The sequence below is a fragment of the Blennius ocellaris genome (genome assembly GCF_963422515.1).
Source record: "Blennius ocellaris genome assembly, chromosome: 10".
NCBI lineage: Eukaryota > Metazoa > Chordata > Actinopteri > Blenniiformes > Blenniidae > Blennius > Blennius ocellaris.
Genome location: NC_137659.1, coordinates 1,436,025 through 1,451,667, shown reverse-complemented (window position 1 = coordinate 1,451,667; position 15,643 = coordinate 1,436,025). Strand labels below are relative to the sequence as shown.

At 46.8% G+C, this 15,643-nt stretch overlaps 2 protein-coding genes across 4 annotated transcripts in view; both read right to left on the bottom strand.

The window, feature by feature from the left end:
- Positions 1-871: 871 nt before the first annotated feature.
- On the bottom strand, positions 872-11,440 carry ralbp1 (ralA binding protein 1). Of its 2 annotated transcripts, none has more exons than XM_080503470.1 (10): positions 11,397-11,440; positions 8,692-8,994; positions 5,450-5,908; positions 4,991-5,340; positions 3,701-3,862; positions 2,616-2,747; positions 2,046-2,156; positions 1,842-1,963; positions 1,602-1,722; positions 872-1,511 (listed from the first exon to the last, which is right to left on the bottom strand). In XM_080503470.1, the coding sequence occupies exons 2-10, from the start codon at positions 8,939-8,941 to the stop codon at positions 1,119-1,121; spliced, it is 2,100 nt and encodes a 699-aa protein (XP_080359596.1). In that variant the 5' UTR covers positions 8,942-8,994; positions 11,397-11,440; the 3' UTR covers positions 872-1,118. The 2 variants fall into 2 exon arrangements, with proteins under 2 accessions (XP_080359596.1, XP_080359597.1); XM_080503471.1 differs by lacking the exon at positions 11,397-11,440 and adding an exon at positions 9,408-9,499.
- Positions 11,441-12,277: 837 nt separating this feature from the next.
- twsg1a (twisted gastrulation BMP signaling modulator 1a) overlaps positions 12,278-15,643 on the bottom strand; it is a 20,587-nt gene continuing 17,221 nt past the window's right edge. Inside the window, exons 4-5 of one of the 2 annotated variants that reach the window (XM_080504019.1) lie at positions 14,808-15,068; positions 12,278-12,761 (exon numbers count right to left, since the gene is read on the bottom strand). In XM_080504019.1, coding sequence (XP_080360145.1) covers positions 12,580-12,761; positions 14,808-15,068 — 443 coding nt within the window. In that variant the 3' untranslated portion in view covers positions 12,278-12,579. The remainder of the gene's footprint in view (positions 12,762-14,807; positions 15,069-15,643) is intronic. The other variant, XM_080504020.1, reaches the window with a different exon arrangement.

The window sequence follows — 15,643 nt, the reverse complement described above, 5'->3', positions numbered from 1 at the left end:
TTTTACCGACTCGGCTGAAAAAGTGACCCTGGAAAAACAGAAGAGGCCGACGTGAAACGTCCAGGTTGACACTTTATTCTTCACAGCATTATCCTCCTGCAACAATATGAAAAAATAACCCGGCGAGAGGCTTCAGAGCCCGGCGAGCATTCATCCGCTTCCAGATTAATAATCCAGGTGAGATTTGCTTCGATCGGCCCTAAAAGCTGGGCCAGAAACACAAACATAAACCGTACACGTCATTAATAATTATTATATATATATATATATTAAAAAAAAAAAAAAGAAAGAAAGAAAGGCATGGGAAAAAAACAACAAGAGCTGAAAATACAGTTCATTTTGAATTTTACAACAATGTACAGAAATAAAAAGCGAGGAAGTCGGACCGCGACTCGGCTTTAAATACGAAGGTTCGCCAGAGTCGAGGATCAGAAGTGAAATGATACGGTAACAGAGCGACTTTTTTTGTATCGAGTCGCCAGAGTTGGTTAGTAGCGCCGCCGCCGCTGCGACGTTTACGTGCCTTTGATGTTCGAAGTTAAAAGAAAGCATTTACAAAGCACTCACACTTATTCATATATTACTAATGAGCCATGGGATAAAATAATGGTATTTCTCGGGGAGTATTCTGGCGAACACCAGTTCAATATAGAATTAATAGACTAATTTGTTTTTGTTTGTGGGGGGGGGGGGGGTGGGGGTTTTGGTGGGGGGAGGGGCTCCGCTCCTCTGCAGCTATGGCACAGTGTTCTCTGTTCAAACTTGACGAGTCTGGGAAACGACAGAGACTGAGATTATATCTGACATGAAAAATAAACTTTCTTCACCCCCCCCCCCCCCCCACACACACACACACACTCCGCCCCTCCCCCCCCCCTCCTTCATACAGGATTGGCAGGGCGGGTTACAGATTGTGGTTCCGCCTGGCTTCTCGCAGTTGTTTGCGAATCTGCTTCTACGTTTTGGTGTTTCGGGAAAGAACACTTTAAATAAAAAACACACAAACAAACAAACAAACAAAGAAACAAACAAACAAAGACAAGCTCATGGAGAGGAGGAGAGATTTCACTGGACGGACACGACGGCGTGGAGCGAGCCAGAGCAACGAGACACGGCGCTCACATGCCGCCGTCCCTCCGGTCTTTGCTCGGCGACGGCTTCGGCGGATCCTTCGCCGCCTTCCCGTTGGCCGTCGCCGGCGCGTCCGTGACGACGGCGGTGGCCGCCGCCGCCGCCGCGGGAACGACGACGACGACGACGGTGGGGGCGGCGGCGGCGGCGGCGGCGACGGAGCGCTTGGCTTGCTCCTCGCTGCGCGCCTCGGGGCTGGGCTGTGTGGGCGGGGCCTGCTCGGCCGGCGGTAGCGGTGGCGGAGGAGGCGGCGGCGGCGGCGGCGCCACCGTCAGCTCCTGCTGCAGTCGGTGGCTCTGCAGGAGGCGGAGCTGCACGCGCAGCTCCAAGATGGCTTCCTGCTCCTCGTGGATCGCCTGGTTCAGGTGCGTGTTCTTATTCTGCGGGAAGCAAAGCGCCGCTGCGGCTCAACACGTCACGACACCAAGAGGCGGGGCGGCGCGGCGCGGCGCCGGGGCGACTTCGCTCACCTCCAGCTCCTCGTTCTGCTTCTGCAGATCCTCCAGGATCATCTGCAGCTCCTCCTCGTCCTCGCTCTCGCTCTCGCTGTCCGACGAATACTCCTCCGTCTCGCTGCGGCCCTGCTGCCGGCTGAGGAGGAAGACGAGGCGCCGGGTTACAGCCGCTGGCGGGCGACGCCCACGTCGACGCCCACACCCACACCCACACACACACACACACACACACACACACATACTGTGTCTTCTTACCTCTGGATGTCTGCGATCTCGGCGCGCAGCCGCTCGATCTCCTCCTTCTCGGTGGCGATCTGCCGGCGCAGCACCTGCTCCAGGGAGATCAGCTCCTCCTGCTCCGTCAGAATCTCGTTTTCCTGATCGGCGGGAGGAGGCGGAGGCTCGTCACGTCAAAAGCAGCAGCGTCTCAGACTGTCGCTCCTCTGGAGGACGGCTCACCTGCGCCAGCAGGAGATTGATGACTTCCTCTTCGTTCTCGGTCATCTCCTCCTTCGAGACGTCTTCTTTCGACAGGCTCGCGATCTCCTGGGCGATTTTGCTCTCGCACTCCTGAAACCGCAGCGGGAAATCAAGCGGTTTTTAAACCCGCGACGGCTCATCTGGACGGCTGGTTTAAACTAGAAAATCATGTTACTGTCTAGATAGAGCTGTTCGGGCTGGTTTAATCTAGAAAATCATGTTACTGTCTAGATAGAGCTGTTCGGGCTGGTTTAAACTAGAAAATCATGTTACTGTCTAGACAGAGCTGCTCGGGCTGGTTTAATCTAGAAAAGCATGCTACTGTCTAGATAGAGCTGCTCGGGCTGGTTTAATCTAGAAAATCATGTTACCGTCTAGACAGAGCTGCTCGGGCTGGTTTAATCTAGAAAATCATGTTACTGTCTAGATAGAGCTGCTCGGGCTGGTCTAATCTAGAAAATCATGTTACTGTCTAGATAGAGCTGCTCGGGCTGGTTTAATCTAGAAAATCATGTTACTGTCTAGATAGAGCTGCTCAGGGTGGTTTACCTGGCGTTTGGCTTCCCTCAGCTTGCGTTTGAGGGCCGTCAGGATCCTCTGGACTTCCCACAGCCGCTCCTCTTTGGAGAGGTCCTTCACGCCGGCCTGCAGGTCCCGGTGCAGGCAGTTAAGCAGGAACTCCTGCAACGTGAACAATTAAAGGTCGTTATTCCTCATCAGTGAGACTTGCTGCTGATTTTCCCCCGTTTTCTGCTATTGTTCTTTCAATTATCAAAAATCATGTTTTTGTTCTGTGTCGTTTTTGCTTTTGTTATCATTGTTGTTTTTTTGGCCTACCTGCTAATTTACACTCTTGCTAGAAAATCATGTTACTGTCTAGATAGAGCTGCTCGGGCTGGTTTAATCTAGAAAATCATGTAACTGTCTTGATAGAGCTGCTCGGGCTGGTTTAATCTAGAAAATCATGTTACTGTCATGATAGAGCTGCTCAGGCCGGTTTAATCTAGAAAATCATGTTACTGTCTTGATAGAGCTGCTCGGGCTGGTTTATCTAGAAAATCATGTTACTGTCATGATAGAGCTGCTCGGGCTGGTTTAATCTAGAAAATCATGTTACTGTCATGATAGAGCTGCTCAGGCTGGTTTAATCTAGAAAATCATGTTCCTGCCTAGATAGAGCAGTTTGACTCTGATGCTTTTTCTTTTTCCTCGAGTCAGATTTAAAAACAGAACTTCATCTGTTCGTATCAGAATGATTGTTTGTCTTTAAGATGACGCAAGTGGAAAAAAATACAAAAACCAAAGTGTTCATCTAGAAAACACGGCGACGCAAGACAAACTGAGAACGAGACAAAACATAGTCCCTGCTGACGAGACGCTAAAGAAAAGACGCTTAATTAGCGCTGCGTCACTCCCACTAAATAAACCCACTAAAACTGTCACTATCCAGCTTTAATCACGACGCTAAATCTACATTTGTTGTACATTTGTATATTTAACACACCGCAGTGAATTTCTCTGTTAAAAGCACTGAGACACGGCCGTGTTGTGTAAATAAAGTTGAATTGAAAAGCGACATGGAGAGTTAAAAAGCTGTAATGTTGCCGTGACGTTGTGGAAGCGGAAACACCGACCTGCCGCCGGATCTCCTCCTTGATGCTCTCCTGGGTCTCGGGCAGCGCCGGCATGGTGGCCATGTTGGACCAGCGGAGCGGCCGCACCACCGGCCTCAGCGCCACGTCGCCGAACAGCTCGCGCACGTGGGTGAAGAACACGTAGAGGACGCGGTTCCCGATCTGCGGGGGGGGGGGGGGGGGGGGGGAGGGGGGAACTGTGTGAGATGTGATGGCAAAGAGCCGACCTGGACGGGAAAACCCCGGATATGTTTTTTTTTTTTGTTAAGGTAGTGCAGATAAACAATACAAAACCGTAAACAATTCCAAAGATGTGTGAAAATGAACAATACATTCTATATACAAAAGTAATATAAACAAGTGCTGCTACTACTGCCGCTGCTGCCGCTGCTACTGCCGCTGCTACTGCTACTGCTGCTGCTGCTACTGCTACTGCTACTACTGCTACCGATGCTACTGCTGCTGCTACTGATGCTACTACTGCTGCTGTTGCTGCTGCTACTACTGCTGCTACTACTGCTAATGCTACTACTGCTGCTACTGCTGCTGCTACTACTGCTAATGCTACTACTGCTGCTGTTGCTACTACTGCTACTGATGCTACTGCTACTGCTGCTACTACTGCTAATGCTACTACTGCTGCTGTTGCTGCTACTACTGCTAATGCTACTACTGCTGCTGTTGCTACTGATGCTACTGCTACTACTGCTAATGCTACTACTGCTGCTACTGCTGCTACTACTGCTGCTACTACTGCTAATGCTACTACTGCTGCTGTTGTTGCTGCTGCTACTGCTGCTACTACTGCTAATGCTACTACTGCTGCTGTTGCTACTACTGCTGCTACCACTACTGCTACTACTGCTGCTACTGCTGCTACCACTACTGCTGCTACTGCTACTACTACTGCTACTACTGCTAATGCTACTACTGCTGCTGTTGCTGCTGCTACTGCTGCTACTACTGCTACTACTGCTGCTACTACTACTGCTGCTGCTGCTGCTGCTGCTACTGCTGCTGCTGCTGCTACTACTGCTACTGCTGCTACTACTACTACTACTGCTACTACTGCTACTACTACTGCTGCTACTACTACTACTGCTGCTGCTACTGCTACTACTACTGCCGCTACTGATGCTACTACTACTGCTGCTGCTACTGCTACTACTACTACTGCTGCTGCTGCTGCTGGGTGTGAATAATCAGGCCAGGAGCGGAGATGTCCTGCCCCTGTGGGAATAAATCAACTAAAGTGGGGCATCGCTGCAGAGACGGACGACTCGGTCTGACCTGTATGGTGGGATTGAGGACGATGGAGATGTTCTGGATGTTCATCTTGGTGTCGGCCTCGCGGGCGATGACGTGGTCCATGTGGGCCACGAGCCAGGAGAGCAGCAGCCGGCCCTCGGGCGCCACGTCGCCCAGCAGCCTCTGGAACTCCGCCACCTTCTCGGCCTCCGCCTGCCGCCCGCAGGCGTCCTCGAAGCGCTGCGCCAGGTCGCGGCCCAGCAGGTTCTCCGGCAGCTCGCGGAGGTACTGCTTCAGCAGGCTGGCCACCGTGTGCGGGTCGTACTCCTCCAGGCAGGGACACTCCTCCCGGTCGTACGCCGCCTTCAGCTCGTCCACCTTGGACTTCATGCCTGACGGGGGACGGAAGCCGGCGCTCAAGAGTCACGCCCGCGACAGGAGGTCAGATCTGAGGGGAGGGGGGGAGTAGGGGGAGGAGGGGGAGGGGGGTGGTTTCCCTACCTGACACCCGGTAGATCCCCTCACACTTCATGCCGTAGTTTTCGATGTAGTCCACGCACTCCCGGAAGACGGCGGGCAGCGGCAGGCCGTCGTACAGCGCCGTCCTCTTCACGGCCTCGGCCAGCGGCGCTCCGAACACGGGCCTGAAGGCGGGGGCCTCCACGGGGACCGGCTCCGCCTCGGCGCTCGGCTTCTTGCTCTTCTTCTTCTTCTCCTTCCACTGCTTCACCACGTCGGCGGCCGTCAGGTCCTTGGACTTCTTGTCCTTGTCCTTGTCCTTGTCCTTGTCCTTGGCCTTGTCCTCCTTGGGACCCTTCTCCTTCACCTTGAAGTCCTTCTCTTTCTTCTTGGAGAAGCTGGGCTTCTTGAACACGTGGATCCCCTTGGAGCGCTTCATCTTGGACGGGCTCTCCGCCTCGTCCGCCGAGCTGTCCTCCTGGAAGGCGGCGTAGCCCTCCGCTGGAGGGGGGGGCGGAGGAGAGAGAGACCGGGTGAGACAATGGGGGTGGGGGGGGGCGAGAGACCCTGTCCGTTTTCCCGCTACAACTGAATCTCGACAGCGGCGGAAGAGAAGAGGCAGGAAGAGAGAGAGAGAGAGAGAGAGAGAGAGAGAGAGAGAGAGAGAGAGAGAGAGAGAGGAGGGGGAGAACGGGGACTCGGAAAAGAGGTCAGCCACTGATTTAGCAGCTCCCACTGCACCTTCACACCTTCTCTCCTCAGAACTGGCGCCGACTTCTGGGTTTTCTCGGGAAATAAATACGGGAGCGACTGAAACGCATAAAAGTTTCAATTGTTCCCACCGAGGAGGAGACGCACCTTCACTGGGCCTCGGCTCTGAATCTGTCCATCTGTACGCTCATGGGGGCGCTGGGAAACATCCTAAAATGTCTTTACTTGCATTGTTAAGACATTAAGGCTCAATCCCAATTCAATTTTGTACCCCTCTGCCTACCCCTTAGCCCTCCGCCTCCAAAACGAGGGCAAAGGCAAAGGGGTAAAAGTTTCAGCCCTTAGATTTGGGACTCCCCTCCCCCTCTGCTCGGCCCCGCCCCCTCTCGCTCAGTCTCACAGTTATGACATCATAATACGGCGCCGCTACATCAGCAGAGCTGAGCCACGGATGTTTGTTGATTTTCCAGCAGGAGCGTCGTCCTGCCGTCCCAAATTCAACGTGTTGCAGCAGCTTGGCTGCTTTGTTTCCACATCAAGGCGAAGAAATAGACGGAGACGTGGATTACTTCAGTTTTTTGCGCCATATTTGGACTTCAGAAATATTTCCTCATTCACCATGTGAAAGCGGAGGAGCTTCCTTGTTTGCTCGGGGGTCCCTGTTTTCAAAACACCCATATTAGAAGACTTTGGAACTCTACAGTGTAATAATAAAATGTTATAAACACAGTCTCTACCAAACAACTACACACGGAAGCTACGTACGGCAGCGCTACTGCTGCTCTTACTAGTATAAAACACAACAGGTTTATAGAACTTTAGAAGCGTATATATGTGAAATGCGAGTCCTTCGGCGCCATGTCCTCCACCCCTCTGTTTAAAGTGTGCATCTGTAAACGCTTCGTTTCGAGGGGTGAATAGCCCTTCCCCTCACCCCTCCACCTCTGCACAGTAGTGAAACGGGACACCCCTCAGACTCTCGTGAACACGGATTTCAAAGGGGTAGGGGTAAGATGAAGGGCTCAGGGGGAGAATTGAGATTGGCCCTAAAACTGCTTCTTGGTGGGCTGAACTAGCTGATCTGCAGGAAGCGTTTAAGTGGGACGGATGTCGACGCAGCACAAAAACACAACAGCACAACTGGGCCCGATCAATACGTCCGGAACAAGCTGATCAGAACGATAATCAGACGCTGGGCTAACACTTTAAAGTGTCCCTGAAATAATTCTATTAAAATACACCAGTATTTAGCATTATTTTCCCCCTTTCGAATGATATATGACACACCAATGACAATCACACCACTATCTTGCTCTTGAGCGCCGAACGTCTAAATATGCCTTTAAATCTCCCGCCCTGTGAATCTGACCTAGTTTTCCCAACTTGCCGTAGTTTTGCGCTGTGACGTATGAGGGGTTATTTACTTCCGCCCACAACAGCTGATCGTAGCGTCTTGTTTACATGTGCTCTGCATTATCGCGTTATTTAGCAGTTTTTTAGAGCCATGCCTAAGCGTTGTGTTGCGGCTGGGTGTTCCCAAATGCCCAGTCCGTCTGTAAGTGTCCATAAATTCCCAAAAGATCAAACTTTGAGGAGATTATGGACAAAACAAGTGCAGCGCACTCGCTCCAACTGGACACCAACAGAGGCCTCCTATCTCTGCAGTCAACATTTCACAGATGACTGTTACGAAACAGCACCCGCAATCCGAGAGTCACTTGGTTTTGCTGTGAAGAGGAAACGTATCCCGAAACCTGGTTCTGTCCCCACCATTTTTAAACGGCTTTTTAACGGATTTTTAAACCCAACCTTCAGTAAGTCTTTTTAAAACCTGCTAAAACTTAAGACAAATAGACCAATAAACTTTGCAAAACACCCACTCTGACACAAGGGTAAATACCCGGTCACACACAATATGTGCACACGGGTAAATACCCGGTCACGCACAATATGTGCACACGGGTAAATACCCAGTCACGCACAATATGTGCACACGGGTAAATACCCGGTCACACACAATATGTGCACACGGGTAAATACCCGGTCACGCACAATATGTGCACACGGGTAAATACCCGGTCACGCACAATATGTACTCACGGGTAAATACCCGGTCACACACAATATGTACTCACGGCTCAAACATGTATGGTTGAACGCCTTGATTTTCTTCTAATTCTTCCTCCGATGATTCCTCTCCTTCATCTTCGTCCAAAACCAACGATACGTCACTTAAATCTTCGCTAACATCGCTCCTAGGTGCTTCTGTATCGCCAAACCCCTCCATTCTTCAATCAGCTGATGTTGTTTTGGCTGGGACATATAACCCCTCGTACGTCATATCCGGTCTAGCTCAGGCGGCTCACATTTATGGCCCGCAAATATACCGTCGTCTGCTGCATCATGTAAAGTCAATTAAAAGGGTCGGAATTCGGACTTTTATCTGGGAATGTTATATACCTTTCGAAAGCATATTTATTCTTCTTTCTAAAGATGAAATCTGAAAAACATTTCAGGGACACTTTAACATTGGGCAGGTTGCAAAAACGACACAAACGCTGCTCGTCTCTTACTCCGTTTCTCCTTCTTCTTGAACTTGTTCTTCTTCTTGCTGTGCTCCTTGTCGTCGTCGGAGACGTAGGCGTCCGGCGGCTCGTGGTGGTGGCCATCGTGGGGCGGCGACGGCTCGCCGGTGCGATACAGGCCGGGGAACTTGGTGGGGCTGATCTCCTCGGAGCTGGGCGTGCGGGCCACGCCCCCGGGGTGCTCGGCACGCCGCTGCTCGGCGGGGCTGCTGCTGGGCGGCAGGAAGCACTCGGTCATGGCTGCTGGGGCCTCGTCAGTCCTCCGACCGGGACATCACCTCTCCATCACACCTGTGGCGGAGAGAGGGAGAGAGAGAGAGAGAGCGTTTTTAAGATAAGATAAGATAAGATTTTATTGATCTCACAAAGGAGAAATGTACTTGTTACATTCTGCTCTTAACGACACTCATGAGTAGGAAAGACAAGAAATGTGCAAGCAGTTAGGTAAGAATAGAAGTATCTTATATACAATGACTATCAAGAAGTCTAAGGACCAGGAATATTTACAGTAAAGAGTAATAAGTAAATAAAATAAAATAGGACTAAAAAATAAGATAAAAATCACAAACTATAATAAAGTATAATAAGTTCGAAGGGGAGCAAAATATACAGTAAGATGAAATACAAGGAAATTAAACTATGATGTGGGGGGGGCAAAGTGTAGAATAAAAGTACAATAAACATACTATAGTAAAAAATAATACCAGTGTTGGCAGTGCAGGTTCAGTCCTAACAAGTGGTCAATTAGTGACGTAGATAAAGTGGCATAGATTCTTCTTTTTTCATCACGTGCACGTCTGAAGCACCACCATTGAGTCATTTTTGCTTCCTTATTGTACTTTTATGCTTCTAACTTGCACCAGTTGTGATGCAACGTTGAACTAATGAAATTAAATATGAAATTAAACACAATCCGGAGAAGCAGGCTTCCACTGAGAGGCCAAATATACTGACATGCAGAGCGGGAGTGCGCCATGTATGGAAAGTCTTTTGATATATATATATACATATATATATATATCATCATACACATTAAATTTAATTTGCATGTTGAATAGAAAATCCCTTTCTTCTACCTCAGCCAGGGTTTGAATTCTTCCCCACAATCTGTCTTGTCTTTTTCTTTCTTCCACCAGAACGGCTCAAAATCTCAAAGTTCATGTGGAATTGTTTGTTTTTCTCTGTAAAAGTGCTTTAAAATGACCCGTGTTGTATTTGGCATTATAGCAATAACATTGAATTGAATACCTACACCTCTATAATATAGTGCAAGAATCCAGACATCATTTTATCTCATTTTTTTCAGTTATAAATCGTTCAAAACAGGAAAATTGCATGTTTATTATTTGCATTTACTTTAGTCTCCGTCATCCTGATTGACATGATTTTATCCCCTTTTTCATGCAGAAATATAACTATTAAGACATTTTAGAGCTCACAATTGTGAATTATGTGCATCTTAGCACAGATTGCATACAAAATAAAGTTGCAAATCGTCTCACAAAAGTTAAAAAAACATCTTAAAAGTTTACTTTTCCATGTTGTTCAGTCGGTGTCCTTTAAAGGATTATTTTACACATAATTCTCAAAGAACATTCATGAAGTGATAATGTTTCGGCGACATCAACAATCAAAACAAAATTAATTGAAGAGCGATAACAGCGATAGTCACAAACCTTTAACAAAAAAAGTTGAACGTACTTTATATACAAAAGTAGCAGCTCACTTATAGAAAACTAAACTTTCTATGCATTTCAGAAACAATTTAAACTCAGCGGATAAGAAACGGATATGTAAATTACACTTTAGAAAAGGAAAACATGCTGCAATACCTTGTCTATGAGCATAACCGAGAAAAAAAATAAATAATAAAAACAAGTGTAGCGTTAATATTTACCCAGCAGATGGGGCTCTGTCATACCAACATCTTCCACGTCCTTACAACAGATCTACTCTGACATTTACAGGCATCAAACACTAAAACTGCAGACCCAAGGTGGAGGATTTCTGACAGACATTACTCTAAATACATTCATGTCAACCTATAGCAAACAGCAACACGTCTGTCTGCTCGTGCTGATGTCAAAACAAACACAAAACAGGAACTCGAGCACTCAATGTGAGAAGTTGATCAATAATTGCCATGCAAATGTTGGTCCAAAATTAAGCTGTTTACTGTAAAATGACGCTCATATAAGGTACTGGAAGTTATAAAACATCTGCATCAAGAGGTAGATAGTCGATAAATATGACATGCTGCAGGACAAACCTGGGAAATCAACCAATAAGAATGTCTTCATTGTCTAATATTGTAAATATACAGATTAAACCTATGTGGCACCTTAATCCACCTTCGCTTTGGAGATTGAACTCGCCAGGTCCTGTGTCCACACCGAAACATCACAATCTAAACATGTAGTCACTGAGCTGTTCGTTTGCGAGTATTAATGTACTTATTTTAATTGTATTTTTTAATTCCAAATGCCTTAAAGCGTTGCTCTGCTCTGAATGGGCCCATATGCTAACGCTAGCCGCGCTAGCCTTTAGCCAGCCTGTCCGTCGCGTTAAAACCTCCCGATTCGCCCGCGCAAAACTAACGCGACATATTCAACCGGCTGCACGCATTTAAATGTGTTTCGCGTCTGGCGTGCAGGAGCTTCAGGTGTACGAGTGAAAATGTGAGGAAACTTTACCACAAACTATCCCGTTCGGCTTCAGAGCGGCTTCCGGTTGTCCTGTGTACCAAATAAACGCGGCTGCGCATGCGCATGGGTGCAAGTGCATGATGGGAAATGTAGTCAAAAGAGCCAAGATTGCCGTTTGACGTTCCTTTCCAGATTTACACAAATTCAAAGTCTTTTTAAGGGGGGGGAAAAAAATGACGTGGAGTGATGAAGTCTGTTTAGGCTGCAGGAGTTATTTCCAACTCGGGTGATTTGAAAAGCAGCTGCAATCCACGTTTGAGGGGGGGAAAAAAACCCCACTTGCTATTCTCAACTAGTGTGTACTTTCCCAAAAGCTGTGGTTGGACAAGGAGGACTGGCAGGAATCATGACATATGAAACACATTAGTCCTCTGATCTCTGTTGGCACCGACCGCTCCGAGCCACACAGCTGCGGTGGCGAAATGAGGCTGTGATTCAATATCATAAAAAAGAAAAAAAGAAAAGACAAGGTCTCATTGTGTGTCTGCTGGATGAGCCTGTGCAAACTGCTGTTGCATGCCAAGCGGGAACATAATCAGCGATAGGGCACCCTGCTGCCTTTCTCAAAATGTGCTGGCATCACAAAGAGCATTTGTGTTTTTGCGGCGAGCGACTGGCATCAGAAAATTGTTCCTTTCTTCCCTCCCTTCGCTTGCATGCGACGGCCAGCGAGCACACCTGTGGCCCAGAATGGTATAATAACAACTCTTGTTTCCCCAGGAAATGATGTGTTTCCTGCCACGGGCAATTCCAGGCTCAGATTAGTGCAACTGGGAGGGAGACAAATAAATAAAAGTACCTTTTCACCCAAGCATTGCACTTTATCCCCAATGTTAAAAAAAAACAAAACAAAAAGAAAACACGTCACATCAAACCACATATTCTTTTTTTTTATTTGTCATGAGACGGGGATTTAGTGGATCATAATTGTAAAAAATATTTATATATACCTCTAGTAAAAAAAAAAAGGGCACTATTGCAAACGTCTAAAAAAAATATACAGTGACAAAATAACAGCAGAGAAAAACAATTTGCAGGGGTGGGGGAGGGGGGGTGGGCTTATTTTACAAGGTAAAGTGAGGAATGCTAACACATAACAGTCCTCTGCAGCTCGGTCCTCCCCGGGGTGGGGTGGGGGGGGGGGGGGGGTTGTTGGGGGGGGTGGAACCCATCAGAAGAGGCAGTTCATGCACTTCACGGCCTTGCTGCCGTAGTCCACGCACTCGGGCCCGATGCACTGGCAGCAGGCGTTGTGGAACCAGCGGTACTTGGACCCTCCCATCGACTCGCAGTACAGTTTACACTGGCGGATGGACACGCAGTCGTCGAAGTACACCACCGTGCACATGTTCTCTGGGGGGGAAAAAACAAAAAACAAAACGCAAAAGGACACACACACACACACACAAAAAAACAAAAAAGAAAGTTGCCGTGAGTCACAGATCCAGTAAAAGTGGATTTATAAAAACAGGCAATTACCGCCGAACCTCAGTCTTCCTACTTTTACTCGAAGGGTGAGGTAAAGTCTGTTTCCCGATACTTCAAACTGCTCCACATGTTTCCTGCCGAGCTGAGCGACTTACTTTTATTGCCTCATAGCGAACGGCTTCCATCATCCAGCCCAAAACAACCACCAAATGAGAATGAGGAAAAGAATTCAATTAAATAAAAAGGGCAAAAGGAGCAACACTTAACGGCGTAGCGTTAAACGAGAAATGCGACGGGAGCGGAACGTTTTTTTTTTTCCGCTCGGCGTTTCTCGTCCTTCCGTGACTCGGAAACTTCATGAGTCGTGTGGCGATTTAACGATATGATCGCTTGTCTTGTTTTTAATTCTTCAGTTTTAGAACAAACAAAACAAATTAAATTATACAAAAACATAAAACACCCCGTGATCTGTCTTTTAATTCGTTCTAACCTTACAATGTATTTTGCTTTTAATGTGGACTAATCCAGAACAAACCTTCATTGTTTTGATAACAAACCACATTGCTTTTACCCAACAAACTTCATCAGATGAACCTTTTCACTTAATAACTCAGATTAATTGTAATCCGCTGCTCGGTGATGTAAACGTTAATTATTTTGCCTTCCTGTTTGGAGTTTTGTCCCTCGAAGCACAAAAATGCATTGCGCAACTTTTTTTTCTCAATAAACTAATAAACTAAAATATTATCGAGCTTCAAGTTCTTCCTAAAAGAAAAAAGGAACGAGGCTTTTCACTGTCGCCTCTGCTTGCTCATGTTGATTTGTTGGCTTTCTTTCTGTTAAAAGCACCGAGAAATGACTTTTTGTATGTCGTACTATATAAATAAAGTTGAATTGAATTGAATTGAATTACCTTTTAACGCTCACCACTAATATTGGTCATTCTTTCAGCACTGGTTGGTCGGTTAATTTCACATAATCTGCTGAATAGATGGCAAATCATGAGTTGAATAAATTATTTTAATGTAAGAGAGAAATATCTTGTTCTAAACATGTTTATAAACATCACATTTTATTACAAAATAGTTTAAATAAAGTATGCAAATATGTTTAATTACCTCTTTTTTTAAGGTGAAATATAGGAAATAACGTCACTTTATCTACGACACTAATTGGACTATTGCACTTGTTAGGACTGAACATGCACTGTCAACACTGGTATTATTTTTTTTACTATAGTATGTTTATTGTACTTTATTCTACACTTTGCCCCCCCACATCATAGTTTATTTTCCTTGTATTTCATCTTACTGTATACTTTGCTCCCCTTAGAACTTATTATACTTTGTTATAGTTTGTGATTTTTATCTTATTTTTAGTCCTATTTTATTTAATTTACTTATTATTACTCTTTACTGTAAATATTTTTGGTCCTTAGAGTTCTTGATAGTCATCGTATATAAGATACTTCTATTCTTATCAAACTGTTTGCACATTTCTTGTCTTTTCTACTCATGAGTCCTTAAGAGCAGAAGGTAACAAGTACATTTCTTCATTGTGAGATCAATAAAGGCTTACCTTATCTTATCTTATCTTATCTTAAAACTTTGTGTCATTGCAGGGATCGGGAACAAAAATGGTTTAAATTTAAAGAAAATAATTCCCTTTTCAAAATCTATCAGCCAGAGTCGAGCAGCCTTTAACTGCTGCAGCGGGAAATATCGTAAATCTAGTGAAAATTACGATGCAGGCAATAGTGGCAAGTTATGAAATCTTCATGTTATTGGACATTATAAAAAAAAAAATTGGGGGGAGGGGAAAATTTTTTTTTAAGGCAAATTTAGTTTTTAATTGACTGAACTGGACATTTAGAAAAATGTTAACTGTTAAAGGCCCTGAGGGAAAAAAAATCGCTCATTAAAATCATACAAGATAAAACAGTTTTTTTGCGATTAAAAGTGGAGGCGGTACCTCGGGTGTCGTAGCTGGCGTGGATGCTGTTGCCGGGCACCGACACGTTGTGGGGCTGCGGGTCCAGCGACTCCAGGAAGGACACCAGGTTCTCGTGGTGCGACAGCTCCTCGGCCACGGGGAAGGTGTCGACGATCATGTTGATGGGGGCGTCGCCCTCGGTGAGGGCGCGGAACAGCGAGGGGATGGGGCGGTGCAGCTCCTCCACCGTGCTCTTCGACGTCGCCGGCGAGTCGCTGTAGTTCTTGGGGTTGCACATCCCTGCGGCGGACAGGAAGTGAACACGTTACGTTTCCTGTGGAAACCGCGGACATTTTTTTTTTTTTTTTTTTTCTATTTTTTTGTCCAGTTGAAGCTCAAGCTTTTATCTTCAGTGAGTCAAAATAGTCCATCGTAACCTTTAAAACTCAAAATTCAAACGGCAGCCGCTGATTGGCCGGCTCGTCGCGTCTCGTTCAGCCGCCATTTTTTTTTTTTTTTTAAACCCCGGAAAATTCTTCCGAAATCACCAACCAGTTGGAGTGGACGACGGGTTGCGGACGTTTCTTTGTCTGGCGACGGCGGCGGCCGGAGGATTCAGGAGCTTGACCGGTGTTTCGGATTAACTGGTGGCCCTGTTAACTGGTGACCCTCTTCCTCAGTCGTCCCCTTTTTCACCGCAGATGCTCAAAACGAGACCAGAACCCGAAGACCTGACGAACGGAGTTTAACCACGTTAACTTTTAAAGCATCGTAGCGTTTGTTTGTCTCATTCCGACACGGCTGGTGGCAGAAGTCACAAGTTAACAGGGGCACCAGTTGAACCGAAACACCGGACAGTGAATCGCCATCACGAC